Here is a 20,856-nt window from a genome sequence, read left to right as displayed (position 1 = left end):
GTTGAATTATGTTCCTCTTACCGAGAGGACCCTTAAAGATGCTCGATCGGTGTGGTGCTTTCCTCCCTGCAGGAAAAGTTGGAGCGGAGGCTGTCCCCCTCCACTTTGAATGTGTACGTCACTGCTATCACGGCCCACCATGATGCAGTGAATGGTTCATCCCTGGGGCAGCATCACCTGATCGTCAGGTTCCTGAGCTCTGAGACATCCCAAGAAGGGATGAGGTATGACCTGGGAAGATTTAGCCACCTCACACCTCATACCCTCTTGGGATCTCTCCGAGCTCCTCTTCAGATTATAAAGGGATCCCTTTGAACCACTTAATTCAGTTGAGCTGAAATATCTCTCTCAAGACTTTACTCCTGATCATGCTCACTTCCATCAAGAGGATGACGGATCTGCACGCATTCTCGGTCAACGAATCACGCCTAGAGTTTGGCCCGGTTTGGCCCTGGCCCGGTTATGTCCCCAAGGTTCCCACCACTCCCTTTCAAGATCAGGTGGTGAACCTGCAAGTGCAGCCCCCGGAGGAGGCAGACCCGGCTTTTGCGTTGCCGAGTCCCGTTTGCATTTATGCGGGATGCACCCGGCGCTTCAGGCACTCCGAGCAGCTCTTTGTCTGCTTTGGAGGTCAGCAGAAGGGGAATGCTGTCTCCAATCAGACATTGGCTCATTAGGTGGTGGATGCCATCACCTTGGTGTACCAGTGCCAAGGTAAGCCATGCCACCTGGGAGTGAGGGCTCACTCCACTCTGAGTGTTGTCTCCTCCTCCATAGGCGCACGGCACCTCTCTTGGAAACATATGCAGAGCTGCGTACCCTGGCACCTCTGGTAACCAAAACGTTTGGTTTAAAGCAATCTGTCATATGAAGTGCTTCTCTAAATAAACGTGATGAGGCTATGTGAATAAAGTGCTAAATTGCAGAGCTGGTTGCAAATAACGTGTCACAACAATTAACTAGACAATTGTGATTATATGTGATCAACCTTGTGATAGTGTAATTTGTTCACTATGCATGCAAAATGGCTAACATCACCTTTTTTCATATAAAGACAGACATTTATTTCTTATCATTTTGTTTTTGTAGATACATGCATGTATGAATGCTCACTGTGTCACCAAAGGAAATATATATACATATATATATATATATATATTTTTGTGTTACAGAAATACACACAACGCACATCTATCCGGTGATTTGAGTGCTAATAAAAGGAGCATAATACTTACATTACACAAAAGTTTCAATTCTGAGAAAAAGTATCATATCAAGTGGAATTAGAGAGTTAGAAAAGGATCCAAAAAAAGTGCATAGTATGGAATGAAAACTCATCTGCGTTGTGGTTCAGGTGGTCTTCAAATAACTCTCTTTGCAGTTCAAGGTGTCTTTGTTTTTACAGTGGGTGATTCCCAAGAAGTCAATGATGACTGTTGTTTAGATCGATTGAAAGCAGCCACATTTTAAGTAAAAGCAAGCAAGCTAGCAGCTAACACTCGGCTGTAACGCCACGCCAGCAGAGGGAGCCTTCACCCATTGACTGACTGTTACCGCTCCCTCTGCTGCTTCTCTGGTTACTTCCTGTTTGGTGGCCATTTAAGGAGGCCTATACCAAACAGGCTTGGTGAAGTATTGTTTTGCCTGTGCGGACTCTACCAAGCGTTTTCCCTATTTTGTTTCATTGTCATAGTTTTGCCTTGTTTCTTTGACATAGTTTTGTCTAGTTTCATTGCCATAGTTTTTGCCTTGTTTCATTGCCCTGTTTATTTTGCTACTTTGGACTGCTCACTTGGATTTTGACCTTCTGCCTGTTCATTTGGATTTTGCTTTTGTCTTGCCCTACGTAATACTGTTTGTTTGGAGATCAACTCTGCCTGTCTTGACTATGTTGTGTTCAATAAAGCTCGGATCCATCACGCTTCTCACGAGTCACCGTTACATCAGCAAACCTCAACAGTTCCACAAGGCCATTTTCTTTACATTTGTGGACGTCGCAAACCACAAGACAAAGAAATATCAAATTATAAATCATTATTTACAATTAAAGAATGCATTCACACAACTTAAGTTGTTCTTTTGTTTTAATAAATGATTCAACTAATTTGTTTTCTTGTTTTGATTTGATCAAAATCCTTTACCCAAAACAAGGACATAAATTAGTACACAAGGCACAAGGTGATCATGATTTACTAAAAGAAAAATTTGTGGCCATGAGATATCTGTCTATTTTCGTGTGTGTAATGTTTGGGGGACCATAGTTTTGTGATCCTTTTATTAAGCAATTTAAAAGCTTCCAGGGAGTGAGTTGTTGTTTGAACATCTGTCAGATTTGATGGAAGTACTACAAGTAAAAAAAATAAAAAAAAACACAAATAGAAGTAATTAATCAATTCTGCATTAAATTTCATTTAGATTATCCACTTCATCAGCTTCTTGTGCTGGATCCTTTATCTGCTGCTTGGCCTTTCTTTTGAAAAAGCCAGACTATAGAGAAAAAGAAAAGAAAATATTATACATTATGTTATTACTATTAGAGAATTATGGAAAAGCTGGTATATGACACCTTATAGAGAACAGCTGTGATGAGTGAGATAATCATCAGTCCTCCAATAACTCCTACAATGACCTCCTTTAGGATGCTGGGTTCCTCATAAACCTCCACCTGAGTGTTTAACTTAACACACACCAACAATAAAGATTTCATGCTATTAGAAGCAAAATCTCACAGATTTTAATGCATAGATAGTATAATGTTAATGTCACTATCACCTGCAGAATTATTCTCTTTTGTGAATTATATGCATTACCTCGCAAACTGGAACAGAGCTGAGGGAATCGGCAAAGTAAATATATTTGTCCTCATCATAATCCAGAGATGCTGTACTGACCAACTGAAAAGATGCAGACCTAATCCCAATCTATGAAAATAAATAATGTAAACATTAGAATGGCAGAAATCTCTTGTCTAATTAAGATTTTGGGCCCTGTAACCTCAGATACCTGCTCAATCCATCCAGAGCTCACATTGCCAGAAATTTTATAGAACTTCCTTTCATTTCTCATCAGATTCACATCGCATCTGAAGACTGCACACACCGCCACAGAGCAGTTCTGATAGAAAACCATGTTATTTAAATGTTAATTAAATGTAAATTGACACAATTTACATTTAAATCAGATAATTTATTAAAAATTAATTTTCAATAAAAATCAAACCAAATGTAATTCACCAAGATATTTGTCTTTTCGAGCACTTTCAGAAAAGCAGTGGAAGTGGGCCACTCATCTCTTTCCCTGAAGCAATCTGGAATCTTTTACAAAGCAAAATAATTTTGTGACACTTACAAAGATAGTTAACCTCAAATATTCTTGCCTACATGTCCAAACTCACTAGGCTTACGTTCTTTCATGGAACTAGAACGGGGTGGCAAACTTCGGTCCTGGAGAGCCGCAGCCCTGCAGAGTTCAGCTTTAACCCTCAAAAATACTCATCTGCCTGTAGCTTCCTAGTAACCCTTCAGACCTTGATTAGCTTGTTCATTTGAGTTTCCTTAGAGTTGAAGCAAAACTCTGCTGTCAGGATTTCTATGAGAGGACTTGGATGCAGAATGAGTAGTGACAGTTTATTAACAAAATGACTGACAGGACAAGAGATGGTGCAAACACTGTCCAAACAATAGGCAGGGAGAAACTCGTGAAAAGGCAGGTTGTGTGAACAGTCTCAGAGTCCAGTCTAGGAAGACAGTCCACCAGAGAAGGCAGCGAAGCTGGAGGCCGGTGGTTAGCTACGGTGGCCTGACAGGAACGAGGCGCAGCCCCTCCACACTCGTGATCTCACAGGCTCTGCAAATGTCTAGCTGCGAGGCAGAAAAAGAAAGCAGACCAGGAGCTCCACCTGCAGGACTGGACAGGACAGGAGACAAAAATAAGTGAACAACTTGGCCGGGAATAATCAGCATCACAAAAGACAGGACAAGCTAGCGAACATAGACTAAAGCACAGTAACACAACGAACTGGCAAAACAAAAGGGAAAGAGAGAACAATATACAAGGAGCAAATAACATGAGGAACAGGTGAGAGCACTCAGACAATCAAGGACTAAACAAGGGGGTGTGGTAACGGGTAAAAAGGAGGCAGGATGAGGTAAGACCCCCACCTAGACCCCCACCTTGACTGAATGCAGGGACTGGCCTCACTGGTCTGGACTTCCAACTGGGCTTGGTAACGGTGACAGATACAGGGGATGTGGAAGAACTGACAGAAAGAGTCTTGGAAACGGGGTTAGAGACAGGTTCAAGGGTGTCCTTAAGGGTAGCAGGGTCAGACTCTGACACTGACTTAGAATCCTTCTCCGCCGACACTGGAGCGAACTCAGGGGTTGGAGCAGACACTGGGACTGCTCTCTCAGGAGCGGGCTCAAAAACAATCACCTCTACAGCGGGCACGGGACTGCTCTCTTTGGAGTGGGCTCGAGAACTGCTCTCCTCTATAGTGGACTCCGGAACTATGCTCTCCGGAGTGGACTGGACTGGAGCGAACTCTGGAGGCATGCATTTCATACTTGGTGTCCACAGCAAGGGTGGCAAGAATCTTCCGTGGACCCGAGTAGGCTGGCAAGAGTTTCAGAAAAGGCCTCAGTGGCCATGACAACTGACTGCTTAGGAATGGCCTCCATGGCTGTGACTGGGAGAGCAGGGTGCTCGAAGATGGCCTTCGTGGCCATAACAGGCTGGATAAGACTCTCTGGAATGGCCTCCATGGCCAAAACGTTAAGAGCAGGCCGCTCAGGAACAACCTATGGTGGCACAACAGGAACAGCAGGAATCTTCTTGACCATAACGGGCTGAATGAGAGCCACTTGACTGACCTTCGTGGCCAACACAGAGAGTAGGCCATTCAGGAATGGCCTCTGTGGGCATGACTTGTCTAACAGTAAAATCTGTTGACGGCACATGACTTGCAGGAACAGTCTTAGACTTGACATGACTGGTGGGAATGGTATCCGTGGAAGCTACTGGGAAAGCAGGCGGCTTGGAACTGGCCTCTGTGGCTGGAACAGGCAAGATGAAAAAGATGAAAGCCTCTGCATTGGCCTCCGTGGCCATGACAGGAGAGGCAGCCAGCTCAGGAAAAGCCCCTGTGGGCATGACATGAAGTTGCCTGCTTTACTGCCTTTGTTCTATCTGTGGCTAACTTGGCCAACACAAACAGGAAGGCAGTGATCTTGGTTGTCTTAGCGGAGATAGGAATTGATCCGGCCGATTGTGACAAGTTGGGAACAGACCTTAGGGATGACAGAGGTTGACTCTGGCTTGGAATTGACTGGAACTGATTGGATAGCTGCCACCCTAGCCATCTTGGAAGTGACTGAAGCGGGCCTCACTAGGTCAAGAATGACTGGAGCAAGCTTGACTGGCTCCGAAACATCATCCTCTGAGGCACTGACTGACAAGAGGCCTCTGGCAACATGACAGGATGGGCGGAAACTGTCTCTGAAGGCATGACATGACTAGTAAGTGGTCCTGAAAATGTCACTGGACTCGGGACAAGAGTCAGGTCCTCGAGGACCTCTGGGTTTGGAGCACTCAGATCTGGAGCCTCTCGAACCACTGGACCTGGGACCTGAGCCTGCTCTGCATGGGGCTTTCCTTTCCTCCGCTTTCGACAGGTTGATTTTGTGAGTTTGTTCCCCTCTGTAGTATCTGCAGCTAACTCAAGAGGAATAACAGTGATCTCAGCAGTGACTGAAAAAGACTTCACCTTCACTGGAACAGACTTGATGGAAGGATAACAAGGGAATTCAAAATCTTGAGATTATCCATTTCCCACTTAGGTAGGATATTGATGCTCATTCTGCCGAGTCCAGCACTGGCCAGTTTGTTCTGTCAGAATTTCTATAAGGGGGCCCAGATGCAGAATGAGTAGTGACAGTTTATTAACAAAATGACTGATAGGACAAGAGATGGTGAGGAGAGACGTGAACACAGTCCAAACAATAAAAATTAAAATATGAAAATAAAAATAAATAAAATAAAAAGCAGACAGGCAGGCTGTGTGAATGGCCGCAGAGTCCAGACCAGGAAGACAGTCCACCTGGGATCAGAGAAAGTAGCAAAACTAGAGGCTGGTGGTTAGCTACGATGGCCTGACAGGAACATGAGGCACAGCCCCTCCACACCCGTGATCTCACAGGCTCTGCAAATGTCTACCTGCAAGGTAAACAAAGGAAGCAGACCAGGAGCTCCGCCTGCAGGACTGGATAGGACAGGGCAAGACAAGACAAGACTAGAGACGGCCAAGAGACAATATTAAGTGAACAACTTCGCAAGGAATAATCCGTATCACAAAAGGTAAGACAAGCTACCAAACATAGACTTAAGCACAGTAACACAACAAACTGGCAAAACAAGAGAGAAAGAGAGAAAAATATAAGAGACCGGAGAACATGAGGAACAGGTAAGAGCATTTAGACAAACGAGGACTAAACCAGGGGGCGTGGTAACAGGTAACAAGGAGGCAGGATGAGGGGAGCACATGGCAAACACAAACAAAGACAAAGCCATGTGTTCAAACACAACACAAACAAGGAAACATTAAACAGGGACAGGAGTGACAAGACTGTCAGGGGAAATCCCTGACATCTGCAGGAATGCAGCTCTCCAGGACCGATGTTTGCCACTCCTGAACTAGATTAAAATTCTTTTTAAGACAATTTAAGTATTTAATGTCTAAATTTGGACTATTACAAAAGGCTTATGGCTTACAATAATAGCACCATATAGACACTATAGGCCTGTGGTACTTGTTTGTTTCTCCTTGATTCGTGTGATTTGCACAAACTTTTACCTGCAAGTTTTTATTAGTCCAGATGTTTTCGGCTCCCAGTTTTACAGGTACTCTAATGAAAACTGTTACATTTAGCTCTCTAAACTCATTCTTCACCTTAGAGACAAACAGAAGGAGACTGATTGTTACAGACAACTGTTACTTCAGTACTGATGTGAGATGAAATAAAGGAACACAAAAGAAGCACCTTTACCTCCAATATCTGTTTCACAGTTTTTTCAAGATTATTCTTCCCACTGGTGAAATTTATGTAAATGCTGGCATCTGTATGTCTTTAAGAGAAACACCCATTGAGAAAAGCAAAGTATCAAAAGGTCCATATAACTAAATAAATATCATAATTGTAAACATATTACAGCAAATAGAAGTACTGACCTCAACATGGTAACATAGATAGCATGTTTTACACTGATGTTTCTCGTTTTTACCAGTTCACTGTTTTCCGAGTGAATCATATTGCCACTGGAAATTGCAGAACATTTTGGTTTGTGCTACTTTTCATGCTGATATAATAGATTTGATAGACATGGATTGACACCATACCTGGTAACAGATGCACTGAATGTCACCTTTTGGTCAAAATACCTTTCTTTATTAATACTGTAAATAATGTCAAACACAGCCTAGAAGAAGGAGATAAGATGTTAAAAGCATTATAAAGCATTTTAAATCGAGGATGCTTATAGGGGGTCATGAACTGCCTTTTTAAATTATTTTGCACTGTCCTCTGAGGTCCCCATATAATGTTATCAAAATCTTTACATCAAAAGACATAATTTAGAAGTAATAGGCTATTTTCTGTTTTGACCCCCCTCATCAGAACACTCTGTTTGAATAGGTGTGGTGGATTGTAGACTAGAAGTAAACACCCACTGTTATGATTGGCTAACACTTGTTTATGTTTGACAGGTAACACTTTACAATAATGTTTGTTAGTTAACATTAATTAGCTACATTAGTTAACATGAAGTAAGAATAAACAGTACTTCTACAGCATTTATTAATCTTAGTTAAAGGGATAGTTCACCCAAAAATGAAAATTTGATGTTCATCTTCTTACGCCCAGGGCATCCAAGATGTAGGTGACTTTGTTTTTTCAGTCGATCACAAACAAAAAATTTTAACTCAAACCATTGCAGTCTGTCAATCATATAATGGTAGTCAATGGCATCCATGGCTTTGAGAGTCAAAAAAACATACACAGACAAACCCAAATTAAATCATGAAGCTCATGACAATACATTGAGGTGTGAAGACACTAAACAATCGGTCTGTGCAGGAAACTGAACAGTATTTATATCATTTTTTGCCTCTGATCCACCACAATGTCCAGCTGTCCTGAGCATGTTCACAACAGCGCATGACGCATCAACGTGGTCTGGCACAGGCGAACAGGCAACCTGAATGAGTTTGTGCAAGCAAATGTAATCTTTTCGTTTTTAATCGGTTGCAACAATCAGGATAAGCACAAGTAGTCACCATTTTGAGTAGCCGTCGTACCCACAATCTCACTGTATAAACAATGAGTGACCTATATGCGCAACATATTGCTTCCATGCATGCATCTACCATGCCAGAGCACATTGACGCATCCCGAGCAGGCTGCTGTGAATGCGCTCAGGACAGTTGGACAGTTGTGGTAGTTCAGAGGTAAAAAAAAAAAAAAAGATATAAATACTGTTCAATTTTCTGCACAGACCGATTGTTTCATGTCTTTACACCTCAATGTTTCGTCACAAGGTTTAATTTGGTTTTGTCTGTGTATGTTTTTTTGGTTCTCAAAGACGTGGATGCCATTGACTGCCATTAAATGACTGACAGACTGCAACGGTTTGAGTTAAAAATCTTCGTTTGTGTTTTACTGAAGAAACAAAGTCACCCACATCTTGGATGCCATGGGGGTAAGCAGATAAACATCACAAACCTTGACATCACAAATGAACATTCTATATGATTCATAGATTAAGTAATCAATAAACTTTAATTAGTTAAATGTGTCATAATGTATTAATTACCTAATAACTTATTTTATTAACTAATAGTGTAAATTCATGTGTTAATTACCACAATGGGTTGAAGCCATGCATTTCATTTTCCAGTTGTCTGCTTTAATTAATCATTAGCTAATGATTTGCAAAGATATCATTATGTTATGACTTTACTTGTTGAGGCACAGAACTAGTAACTAATTAAGTAATATGTCATTGTGGTTATGGATTTAGAATTAGTTAGTCATGTGCCTCAACAAGTAAAGTTAAAATGCATGGCTCCAACTCGTTGAGGCACATGACTAATTCTATATCCATGACCACAATGACATATTACTTAACAATTAGTTAATTAATAGTTCTGTTAATAGTTATCTGTGCATTAATTAAGCATGAATTAATGCATATTTGTACACACGTATTATAAAGTGTTACAAGTGTTACTTTCAGCATTTACTAGTGCATTATTAAAATTATAAGTTGTGTTTGTTTGACACCTTACTGTAAAGAGTTATCTACATTCTTCATAGATGGACGCTGTGTGATTTAGGTCAAAAACAATAAATATATATACAGTACATAGCAAAAGATCTGTAAAAACAGACAAAGCAATAGTGATTACATAATAAAAACAGTTATTCACACTTGTGTGGTGCAACATTACTGTCAGATTAAATATAGTCGGCACAGCATCGTCTGTTAGTTTCAATCTTTCAGAAAATCCCACAATAAATTGTTCTTTTCAGCCATTCTATTACTGTGTAATCCATGATAAAATGTAGTGAACAAACAACCAAGTTCTTATTGACACGGTCTAGAACTTTAAAAATAAAGTTCATCCACTCTTTCCTAATATTGGGATCAGAAGGAAGGCAATGCAAAAACTGTTTTTCCACAACTTGGCACTGAATAGCGTTTTCTTGTATACAGAGCCATCTTTATTGTTTGGTTTCTGTGTAGACCTGTGTACGCCTCTCTTATTATTTGCACTACATGTGCAAATCGATGGGTGGGTTTATTTCATCATAGAGTGGCACTGTAACCGGGAGTGAGAGGCGAGAGGCGAGCGGATCCATACGCGAGCTTTTATTAAAGGGGCGAGACAAAGACATGGTCGTACAGGCAGGGTGAAAGCAGGAGCAGACAGGAATATCACAGGCAATCGTAGAGAATAATCCAATACAAGCGATGGTCCAAAAGGCAGGCAGCTAGACAGTCAAAACGAGATAACCAGGCGGGAAAGACAAAACGCTGGGAACTAGGAACTCGGAACAAGAAACTAGGAAACGCTAACAATACAACAATCCGTGCCTTGCACTGGGAAAGTCCGGAGCTTTATAGGAAGCCTGATTGGCCACGGGGGCCGACGCAATCAGTGCGGTGGAGGATGGGAGATGCAGTCCGAAGTGCAAACCAACAGTCAGAGTGAAATGGAAAGGTGAGAGTGACATCTGGTGATGAGCGGTCCGCAGAGTACCAGGTCCATGTGGAGGGCCCGGTGATTGAGGCAGGGCCGACAGAGCAGGTACCCTCCAGGGCAGGGCCGGAGGCGGACCAGGAGGCGCAGGAGCCCTCCAGGGCGGAGGCGGAGCAGGAGCCCTCCAGGGCGGAGCAGGAGGCGCAGGAGCCCTCCAGGGCAGAGGCGGAGCAGAAGGCGCTGGAGCCCTCCAGGGCGGAGGCGGAGCAGGAGCCCTCCAGGGCGGAGCCGGAGGCAGAGCAGGAGGCGCAGGAGCCCTCCAGGGCGGAGCCGGAGGAGGAGCAGGAGGTGCAGGGGCCTTCCAGGGCGGAGCAGGAGGCGGAGCAGAAGGCGCAGGAGCCCTCCAGAGTGGAACAGGAGGCAGAGCAGGAGGCGCCGGGGCCCTCTAGGGCAGAGCAGGGACCTGCGTCATGGGCTGGGACCTGGGGAGAGCAGGGATAGAGGAGACAAACAGAGGAGCAGGAGGGGCAGGAGCCCTCCAGGGCTGAGGCACCGGGAACTTCCAGGACGGAACCGGAGGTGAAGATCAGCTGTGGTTTGACTTGGTTCGTGGAGATTGGCTGTGACTTGACTTGATTCGTGAAGATCAGTAGTGAACTGGCTTGACTCTTGGAGATCAGTAGTGACTTGACTTCATTCGGGAAGATTAGTAGTGACTTGATCTGACACATGATGACCAGCGGTGACTTCAACTGGCTTGTGAAGATCATTGACTTTACTTGACTTTACTGGACTTGGAAGCTTGACTGGACTTGGAAGCTTGACTGGACTTGGAGGCTTGACTGGACTTGGAGGCTTGACTGGACTTGGAAGCTACAGCTGTAGCCTGACTTGACTCTGGAGCTGCGGCTGAAGCTTGACTTGGCTCTGGAATAACAGCAGCAGCTTGACTTGGCTCATGAGGATCCGCTATAACCTGGCTTGGCTCATGGAGATCCGCTGTACCGGGACTTGACTCATGAACAACATGGCTTGACTCAGGAACAACAGCTGTAGCGTGACTTGACTCGTGGGGAACAACTGTGACTTGGCTTGACTCGTGGGGAACGGCTGTGACCTGGCTTGACTCGTGGAGAACGGCAGCTGTGTCTTGACTTGACTCTGTGTCTTGACTTGACTCAGGGGTAGCCGCCGCGACATGAAGGAGCGCCACTTTAGCTGCCCATGCCGTCATTAGGGGTGAGTTTAGCACGTGGGCCATCATGACCACAGGTTCTGGAATGGCGGCCATCTTGTGGAGTGGTTTGGAGACGGCGGCCATTTTGTGGAGGGGCTTGGAGACGGCGGCCATCTTGTGGAGTGGCTCTGGCGTGGCAGCCATCTTGTGCAGTGGCTCTGGCGTGGCAGCCATCTTGTGCAGTGGCTCTGGCGCAGCAGCCATCTTGTGCAGTGGCTCGGCAGTGAACGGGCACCGCTGTCGCCGCCATTGCTCGAGCGCGCTCCGACACAGCCGCCATTTCACGAGCGATCCAGGCGGCTAGCGTGTTCGTGGCATCGTGCTCCGGCATGACCACCAATTTGCGAGTGGGACGCGCGGTCACATTACCGCGTTGTCGCGTTCCCTCTGCGCGACTCCCACGGTGCACGGCGAACCCACACACAACAGCGCAGAGTTCAAAAACGCTTCCAGTTACGAGCGCGGGCCCTCGTGTCTCAATTGTGTACGGAGGGGCTGGTTCACGCCGTCACAAAAAATCTCAATTTTTATACAGTCCGGGAGAGTGGAATAGTTTGAAATTGAGAGAAACTCACAGGTGTATTGATCCAGTGTGTGTGATCTCTGTTTGATCCTGCAAAGAATTATGTCCGTGTCCATATCAGATGAATGTCCGGGGTGAAAGCTGCTGGATCCTTTTGTGACGGATTGTTCTGTAACCGGGAGTGAGAGGCGAGAGGCGAGCGGATCCATACGCAAGCTTTTATTAAAGGGGCGAGACAAAGACATGGTCGTACAGGCAGGGTGAAAGCAGGAGCAGACAGGAATATCACAGGCAATCGTAGAGAATAATCCAATACAAGCAATAGTCCAAAAGGCAGGCAGCTAGACAGTCAAAACGAGATAACTAGGCGGGAAAGACAAAACGCTGGGAACTAGGAACTCGGAACAAGAAACTAGGAAACGCTAACAATACAACAATCCGTGCCTTGCACTGGAAAAGCTTTATAGGAAGCCCGATTGGCCAGGGGGAGCGACGCAATCAGTGCGGTGGAGGATGGGAGATGCAGTCCGAAGTACAAAGCAACAGTCAGAGTGAAATGGAAAGGTGAGAGTGACATCTGGTGGTGAGCGGTCCGCAGAGCACCGACCAGATTCGTGACAGGCACATTCCACAATCTGTCATTTTGACAGAATTGCTTCAATATAAGTGAAATGAAAAAGTGTTGAATTTTAAAACTTTTTAAGTTATATTTTAGTATTTTTGATACTTTATTATTCAGACAGGACAGTGGAGAGCTGACAGGAAAGTATAGGGTATATGGGTAGAGAGAGGGGAGCGGGATCAGCATTCTGAAACTTACAGGATGATTTTATAGTACAATTCTTATATGTTCTTCTTATATGTCAAAATATTGAATGTTTCTCAGTTCATGACCCCTTTGTGTGTAAGTGCATCTAGATACAGTGGGATCAATTTTTTCAGTTGCTTCTACTCCTGATTTTGAAATGAAATAAAGAGTGGCAAAAGGTTTAGCCAATCAAAAGGTATCCTAGTGAAAAAAAATACTGAAATGTATTTGAAATTTGAAATGAAATTGACCTTTATTTTGTGCTAAGTATACTACAAATAAATTTATGTGCATAATAAAAATACCCTACAATTGTACTTTTGGTATACTAAACTGGTTTTGTTATGCTAAGTCTGCTAAATTGGAACAACTAATATTGTTGAGGTAGTGCCGAGGTCCAGCTAAAGATATAATGAAAAACATTTGATTTTGCTATAGTGCAGGGGTGGTGAACATCGGTCCTGGAGAGCCGCAGCCCTCCAGAGTTTTAACCCTAATCAAACACACCTGAACAAGCTAATCAAGGTCTGAAGCCATACTAAGAAGCTACAGACAGGTGAGTTTTATTAGGGTTGGAGCTGAACTCTGCAGGGCTGCGGCTCTCCAGGACTGGAGTTTGCCACCAGTGGAACTATTGCAAGTATACTTCATATACTATACCTATCTGATGTATTATACATATTACGTATTATACTTGATATTAATTCACATTTTAGGCATAATATTAAGAAATGTGCATTGTGCAATAAAGAAATAATCAAAATAATATAATTTTATATATTAATCAGATAATCAATTTGTTTGATTTGTACCTGGTGGGTGTGGTCTTCTGATATGTCATTACAGAGGCCTACTGGCAACCCTTGAATTATAATCATGCATTATAGTCTCGGTTATGTATGGTAACCCTTGTTCCCTGATGGAGGGAACAGAGACTCTTCACTCTTGGGAGCCCAAACATCTCTGACAGCATTGAGAAAAGTCCAATGAAATTGGGTGTGCAGGATTTGCATAGCTGGCCACCCCAGAACATCTGGGTATAAATAGGCCAGCGTGGTATCTGCTCACTCGTTCTGTTCTGAAGAGTCAAGAAACGTTTCAACCCACTCAGGGTTGCCACAGAGGCAGTCCGGAGCTGTGGCATGAAGAACATAAAAAGCACTGTGGCTGGAGGTGAGAAGCCGCCTTTGCCATCCATTATCTTCAGTAACCTGCGCTCATTAAACAACAAGGTGGACATCATAAGATCTTATACAAGGTACTGTAACGAATACCATGAGGCGTCTCTGTTGTGCTGGTTACAATCTACAATGCCCGATTCTCTTTTTGAAGTACCTGGATTCGCCTTTGTGCGAGCGGACAGGGATAAAGATTCCGGAAAAAGCAAAGGGGGTGGGATGAGTGCATACACAAATGAAAATTGGAGCCAAGCATACTCTGTGAAATGTAAAATCTGTGCTCCAAACATGGAAATTCATGTGCATGACTTTAAGACCTTTTTATCTGCCAAGACAGTTTGGATGAATTCTATTGTTTGTGGTGTACATCCCGCCCAGTGGCAAACCAACACAAGCGGCCACCTGATAGTACTTTGAGGATATTAAGGAAGTTATGAATCAGAGAAAAGTGGCTTTTAAAACATTAACTTGACATTACTTAAACAGACAGAAAAAAACACTAAAATTAAATTAAAGGAAGCTAAAGCATCTTATAGACAGTGTTATAGGCCAGTAACAATAAAAAGGTGTGGAATATTTTAAAAACAATGACAGGACTAACATCATTAAATAAATCACGACAGATAATCAGATTTGTATTTTGTCAATTAATTAAATACTTATTTTTCTAGATTTCAGATTACCAATAACTGCATCAACTATAATGAACTACTTGGCACAGTTGTATCTTCTTCCTCAGAAAGGATTGTTATTGATGTTGATGATGTGAGGAAGATGTTTCTGTCTACTAATACAAGAAAAGCAGCAGGACCAGCGGGATGCACCGCAACCACTCTCTTCACCTGGGGAACCTTCTTATTCCAAGGTACAATGCAATTCGAGCTGATATTTTGGTGTCTAAACTTCTTAGGTTGGATGTAAATCCCTATTCGATTCAGTGGTATGTTTCTTTTCTTACAAAAAGAATTCAGATGGTTAAACTGAATACAATTCTGTATTCAGTATTTAGATGTAACAATAGACAATAAGGTATCATGGAAAGATCATATTGATAGTGTAACAGGACTCGACAAACAGCGTAGATATATCCAAGTGCGAGCTTTATCAGAACACAACGTAGTCGGACAGGTAGGGTTGATCTCCAACAAACAGTGATATCCAGGGCAAAAGCATAATCCAATAAACAGGCAGAAGGTCAAAATCCCAGAGAACAGTCCAAAGTATCAAATGAACAAGGCAATTAAACAAGACAAAACTATGGCAATGAAATAAGGTAAAACAATGACTGAAACAAAAACAAAGACCATGGAAATAATACAGTAAATCAAGGAAAACGCTTGATCCACACAGTCCACACAGGCAAAACAATACTTTGCAAACTCCTGTTTGGCATTGCCCTCTTTAAATGGCTGCCAAACAGGTATCACCAAAGAAGCAGTAGAGGGAGCGGTAACAGACAGTATATGGGCAAGGGCTCCCTCTGCTGGCGTGGTGTTACAGAATCCCCTCCTCTAGGAGCGACTCCTGGCGCTCAAGCAACAGCAGTCCAGGAGGGTGGGGGAACAGAGGCAAAACAGGGGGTGGGACAGAGGGCTGGGTCCATGCAAAGGAGGTGGGCCTGGATTGTGGAGCAGTGACAGACAGTGAAGCACTGGAGGACCTGGGCTGTGGAGCAGTGGCAGACAGTGGAACCCTGGAGGACCTGGGCCGTGGAGCTGTGGCAGACAGTGGAACACTGGAGCAGAAGTCCACCATGTTAGATTCTGAGGAGCCTGGAGCCATGGCAGGGCAGGCAGAGCAGGGAGCCATGGTGGGGCAGGCAGAGCAAGGAGGAGAAAGATACCCACAGTGGAACAAATTACATCCATAGCAGAGCAGATATCCACTAATATGGGGCTAACGAGGCAGGTGAACTCCTTTGAGCTGTGGCTGAACAATCAGAGTGTTCGGGACCGGCCTTCTTGGCCAGAACGGGACAGGTTGAGAGGTTCATGACTGGCCTCCTTGGCCGTGACATGGCATGTAGAGAATTCATGATTGGCCTCCTGGGCCATGACATGGCAGGGAGACAGTTCAGAGGTGGCCTCCATGACCGTGACAGGACGGGCAGAGAGTTTGTATGAGGACGCCACCCCCTTAGGAGGTTCTGCAGCCAGAGCTGCCACCTCTGGGGGCACTGGCGCAGACTCATGGTTAGAAGGACTCATGGACAGACGAGACAGTGAGTTCATGAATGGACGCCGCCTCCTTGGGAGGTTCTACAGTGTAAGCTGTCACCTCTGGAGGCACTGGCTCAAATTCGTGGAAGGAGAGTCCCCCTGGCACAGACTTGTGGACAGACAAGTACTCTGGAGCAGATGTGTGGACAGAAGAGGCCTCTGGAGTAGACTCGTAGACAGATGAGGCCTCTGAAGTGCAGTGTGCAGCCCACACGGTCAAAATAGTGACTGCCATTGCAGGCAGCACAGCAGACAGCGGGATGCCTGCCAGGTTTGAGGGTGTGGAGGCTGTGAGGTTAGAGAGCGTCAAGACTGCGTGGCTTGGGAGCGTGGGCTCTGCGTGGCTTGGGAGATGAGACGAGACCTGGCGAGGCTTTGGAAGGACGGCTGAGACATGACAAGGCTCTGGGATGTCAGCTGATACATGACAAGGCTCTGGGGGGTCAGCTGAGACGTGATGGGGCTCTAGGAGGTCAGCTGAGACGTGATGAGGCTCTAGGAGGCCAGCTGAGACGTAACATGGCTTTGGAAGGTCAGACGGGACCTGGCGAGGTTCTGGCATGACGGCCATGGCTTGGTGAGGCTCTATGCTAGCAGCCATGTCATGAAGAGGCTCTGTTAGAAGCGCAGCTGTGTCTTGACTTGACTCAGGAAGGTCAGCCATGACTTGACTTGACTCAGGAAGGTCAGCCATGACTTGACTTGACTCAGGGAGATCAGCCGTGACTTGACTTGACTCAGGGGGGTCTGCCATGACTTGACTTGACTCAGGGAGGTCTGCTGTGACTTGACTTGACTCGTGAAGACCAGCTGTGACTTGACTCGGCTCATGAAGACCAGCTGTGACTTGACTCGGCTTGTGAAGACCAGCTGTGACTTGACTCGGCTTGTGAAGACCAGCTGTGACTTGACTCGGCTCGTGAAGACCAGCTGTGGCTTGACTTTATTGGGGAACAACAGCAGTAACTTGACTTGGCTCATGAAGATCAGCTGTGGCATGACTTGATTCGGGAACAACAGCAGTAACTTGACTTGGCTCATCAAGATCAGCTGTGGCTTGACTTGATTCGGGAACAACAGCAGTAACTTGACTTGACTCGTGAAGAACAACTGTGGCTTGGCTTGACACAGAAAACACAGCTGTAACTTGACTTGACTCAGGAACAACAGCTGTAACTTGATGTTGCTCAGAAGACACAGCTGTAACATGACTTGACACAGGAACAACAGCTGTAACTTGACTTGTCTCAGGAAACACAGCTGTAACTTGACTTGGCACTGAAATGCAGCTCTGACTTGACTTGACACCAGAGGATCAGCCATTACTTGACTCGCTTTGGGTATGGTAGACATGGCGGGACGCGATTCGGATGAGATGACCTTGGCATGGTGAGGCTCAGATGTGGCAGCCATCTTGGCCAGGGACTCAGATGCGGCGGCCATCTTGTGAACTGTCTTTGGGATGGCGGCCATCTTGTGAACTGGCTCTGGAAGGGCGGCCATGACAGGTGCTGGCTTTGGAAGGGCAACCATGACAGGTGCTGGCTCTGGAAGGGCGGCCATGACAGGTGCTGGCTCTGGAGTGGCAGGCGTGATGTGAGCAGACTTTGATGTAGCAGACATGACGTGAGCAGGCTGTAGCTTGGCAGACATGACATGAGCAGGTTGTGGTATGGGGGTTACTGCAGGATTGCGGGGTACCTCGTCCACAATCCCAACAGTAAAAGGTGAGCCACTTAAACAGAGTGCGAAGTCTATGTATTGTTCAACTGTCCAATGTGGGGTATTACGTGGCATGAAACGTGACAAGTCCTTGCTTGAACCATAACGAAAAATGTCTTTGAGAGCAATATCATTAAAGCCCACCTGGTCACAAAGTCCACAGAATTCTGCTACATAATTATCAATGGTACGATTACCTTGACAGAGATGTAAGAGGCAAACTGCTGGGTCCATAGTTGAGGTTGTGTATTCTGAAAGTCGCTGGATCTTTGGGTGGCGAAGTATTCTGTAACGGGACTTGACAAACAGCGTAGATAGATCCAAGTGCGAGCTTTATTAGAACACAATGTAGTCGGACAGGCAGGGTTGATCTCCAACAAACAGTGATATCCAGGGCAAGATAAAAGTGTTATCCAATAAACAGGCAGAAGGTCAAAATACCAGAAAGCAGTCCAAAGTATCAAATGAACAAGGCAATGAAACAAGACAAAACTGTGGCAATGAAACCAGGTAATACTATGACTGAAACAAAAACAAAGACCATGGAAATAATACAGTGAATCAAGGAAAATGCTTGGTAGAGTCCACACAGACAAAACAATACTTTGCAAAGCCTGTTTGGTATGGCCCTCTTTAAATGGCTGCCGCTAACGTCTGTGGTCATGAAGTCGTTTGAAAAACTGGTTCTGGCTTATCTGAAGAACATCACTGGACCCCTACTGGACCCCCTACAGTTTGCTTACTGAGCAAACAGGTCTGTGGATGATGCAGTAAACATGGGACTGCACTTCATCCTGCAACATCTGGACAGACCAGGGACCTATGTGAGGATCCTGTTTGTGGACTTCAGGTCGGCCTTCAACACCATCATTCCTACACTCCTTCAGACCAAACTAAACCAGCTCTCTGTTTCTAGCTCTATCTGTCAATGGATCACCAGCTTTCTGACAGATAGGCAACAGCTGGTGAGGATGGGGACATTAATGTCAAGCAGGCGCACCACCAACACTGGCCCTCCTCAGGGATGTGTTCTCTCCCCACTGCTCTTCTCCCTCTACACCAACGACTGCACCTCCAAAGACCCCTCTGTCAAGCTTCTGAAGTTGCAGACGACACCACACTCATCGGCCTGATTCAGGATGATGAAGAGTCTGCCTACAGACAGGAGGTTAGAGAGTTGGCTGTATGGTGCCGTCATAACAACCTGGAGCTCAACACGCTCAAAACAGTGGAGATGATCATAGACTTCAGGAGAAACCCCCCTGCACTCCCCCCTCTCAGCATCGTGGACAGCACTGTAGCTACAGTGGAGACATTCAAGTTCCTGGGATCTGTCATCTTCCAGGACTTGAAGTGGGTCACTCACATCAACTCCATTGTAAAAAAAGGCCCAACAAAGGTTGTACTTCCTTCGCCAGCTAAGGAAGTTCAATTTACCACAGGAGCTGCTAAAACAGTTCTATTCAGCCATCATAGAGTCTGTTCTCTGCACATCAGTAACTGTCTGGTTTGGCTCAGCTACAAAATCAGACATCAGACGATTACAGAGAATCGTTCAAACTGCCGAGAGGATTATTGGTGCTCCCCTGCCCACCATCCACGAACTGTATTCATCCAGAGTGAGGAAAAGAACTCAGAAAATCACTCTGAATCCCTCACATCCAAGTCATCACAGGTGGTGCTCCTAGACCACCATAGTGGACATCGCCCTCCCCAGAGCCTGCGCTGTGACCTTCGTAGCTCGGAGAGAATAGTCTGTTGCTGAATGCAGTTCCTGCAGCAGCTCTGGGTCTGGGTTGGTTTGGTATACCTGCAGGATCACCATGGCGGACACAGCTTGCCCAGAAGCCATGTAAGCCATTACAAGCGCTGAAGAAAACTTTCAGGCCCTGGATGGGAGTCTTGGGTGGTCCCACCAGGTGGCGGCGTTTTGCGGGCAAAGATGCACCGCAACCGTACTCTCCACCTGGGGAGCCTTCGTATACCCCCTCGCTGGACCCCCATCGAGGGTGGTGAGAAAGGAGGAGTTGGTGTAATGTGCCCTGGCCAAGAAAGAGGCCTTCCATGACATTTCAAGCCTGACAAGAACCCTCAGCAAACGCTACTTCAGCATGATCATGGCCCAAACACTGAACACAATGATCGTGACGATTGTTTGGGTAAAGGTAGAAACTGTAACCAGAAGGACAGGTAAAGACACAAAGCAACAGTGTAGCTCTTTTAGAGAAAATTGCTTTCAGAGGCAAAGTTTTCTCTTTAAGATCGCTACCAAAGCACCCAGGGGAACCCACAACACTTAGATGCTTGAGAAGGGAGAGACCGCTGCCCATGCTGTAGATCCAACGACAAAAAAGGTGAATGACGCTGCTTCTCACAAAGAGACCGCAGCATTCGGCTCCGAAAAATAAAACAAGTGAGCAGATGCCACGCTGGCCAATTTATACCTGGATGTCCAGGTCATGACCAGCTATGCAAATTCTGCACACCCAATTTCACTGGCCTTTTCTCAGTCTCCCAAGAGTGACCCCTACTGTCATATCACTTGACACAACGTTGGAGTGAATGACAGAAAGGGAACAATAAAACTTCTATTTTGAACCCAGATTTGGTCTCAGACATTTAGACCTCTGTATCTTTTTGTGTGTCTGTTCACACAGATTTCAACTCACTGAAGCATTTCCTGTGAATAGAGGTTTGTTGATCTGACAGGTGGTCTCCCCTGATGATATTCCTCGCATGCCATCTTTAGCATGGCAATTCACTCTGCCCTGCTCATACAGGAAAATAAAATGTTGTTTTTTTTGATAATATAAACTGTAAAATCCTTTTTCAAGCATCCCCATGATCCTACATAAGACAGGTGGTTTGGAAAACGGATGGACATTACTTTTAATAACATTTTTTATTCAATTAA

General features: G+C 45.1%; 1 protein-coding gene across 1 annotated transcript in view; it reads right to left on the bottom strand.

Moving 5' to 3' along the window:
* Window positions 1-1,258: 1,258 nt before the first annotated feature.
* Window positions 1,259-20,856, bottom strand: part of LOC127173805 (integrin alpha-X-like) — a 63,088-nt gene continuing 43,490 nt past the window's right edge. The window contains 10 exon segments of the mRNA XM_051123799.1: window positions 1,259-2,487; window positions 2,567-2,677; window positions 2,811-2,921; window positions 3,004-3,114; window positions 3,234-3,314; window positions 6,851-6,946; window positions 7,044-7,122; window positions 7,226-7,312; window positions 7,394-7,473; window positions 20,612-20,710. Of these exon segments, the coding sequence (XP_050979756.1) occupies window positions 2,401-2,487; window positions 2,567-2,677; window positions 2,811-2,921; window positions 3,004-3,114; window positions 3,234-3,314; window positions 6,851-6,946; window positions 7,044-7,122; window positions 7,226-7,312; window positions 7,394-7,473; window positions 20,612-20,710 (942 nt within the window). The 3' untranslated portion in view covers window positions 1,259-2,400.

This window comes from Labeo rohita, chromosome 12 (genome assembly GCF_022985175.1).
Source record: "Labeo rohita strain BAU-BD-2019 chromosome 12, IGBB_LRoh.1.0, whole genome shotgun sequence".
Classification (NCBI taxonomy): domain Eukaryota; kingdom Metazoa; phylum Chordata; class Actinopteri; order Cypriniformes; family Cyprinidae; genus Labeo; species Labeo rohita.
This window is presented reverse-complemented; position numbering and strand designations above follow the sequence as displayed.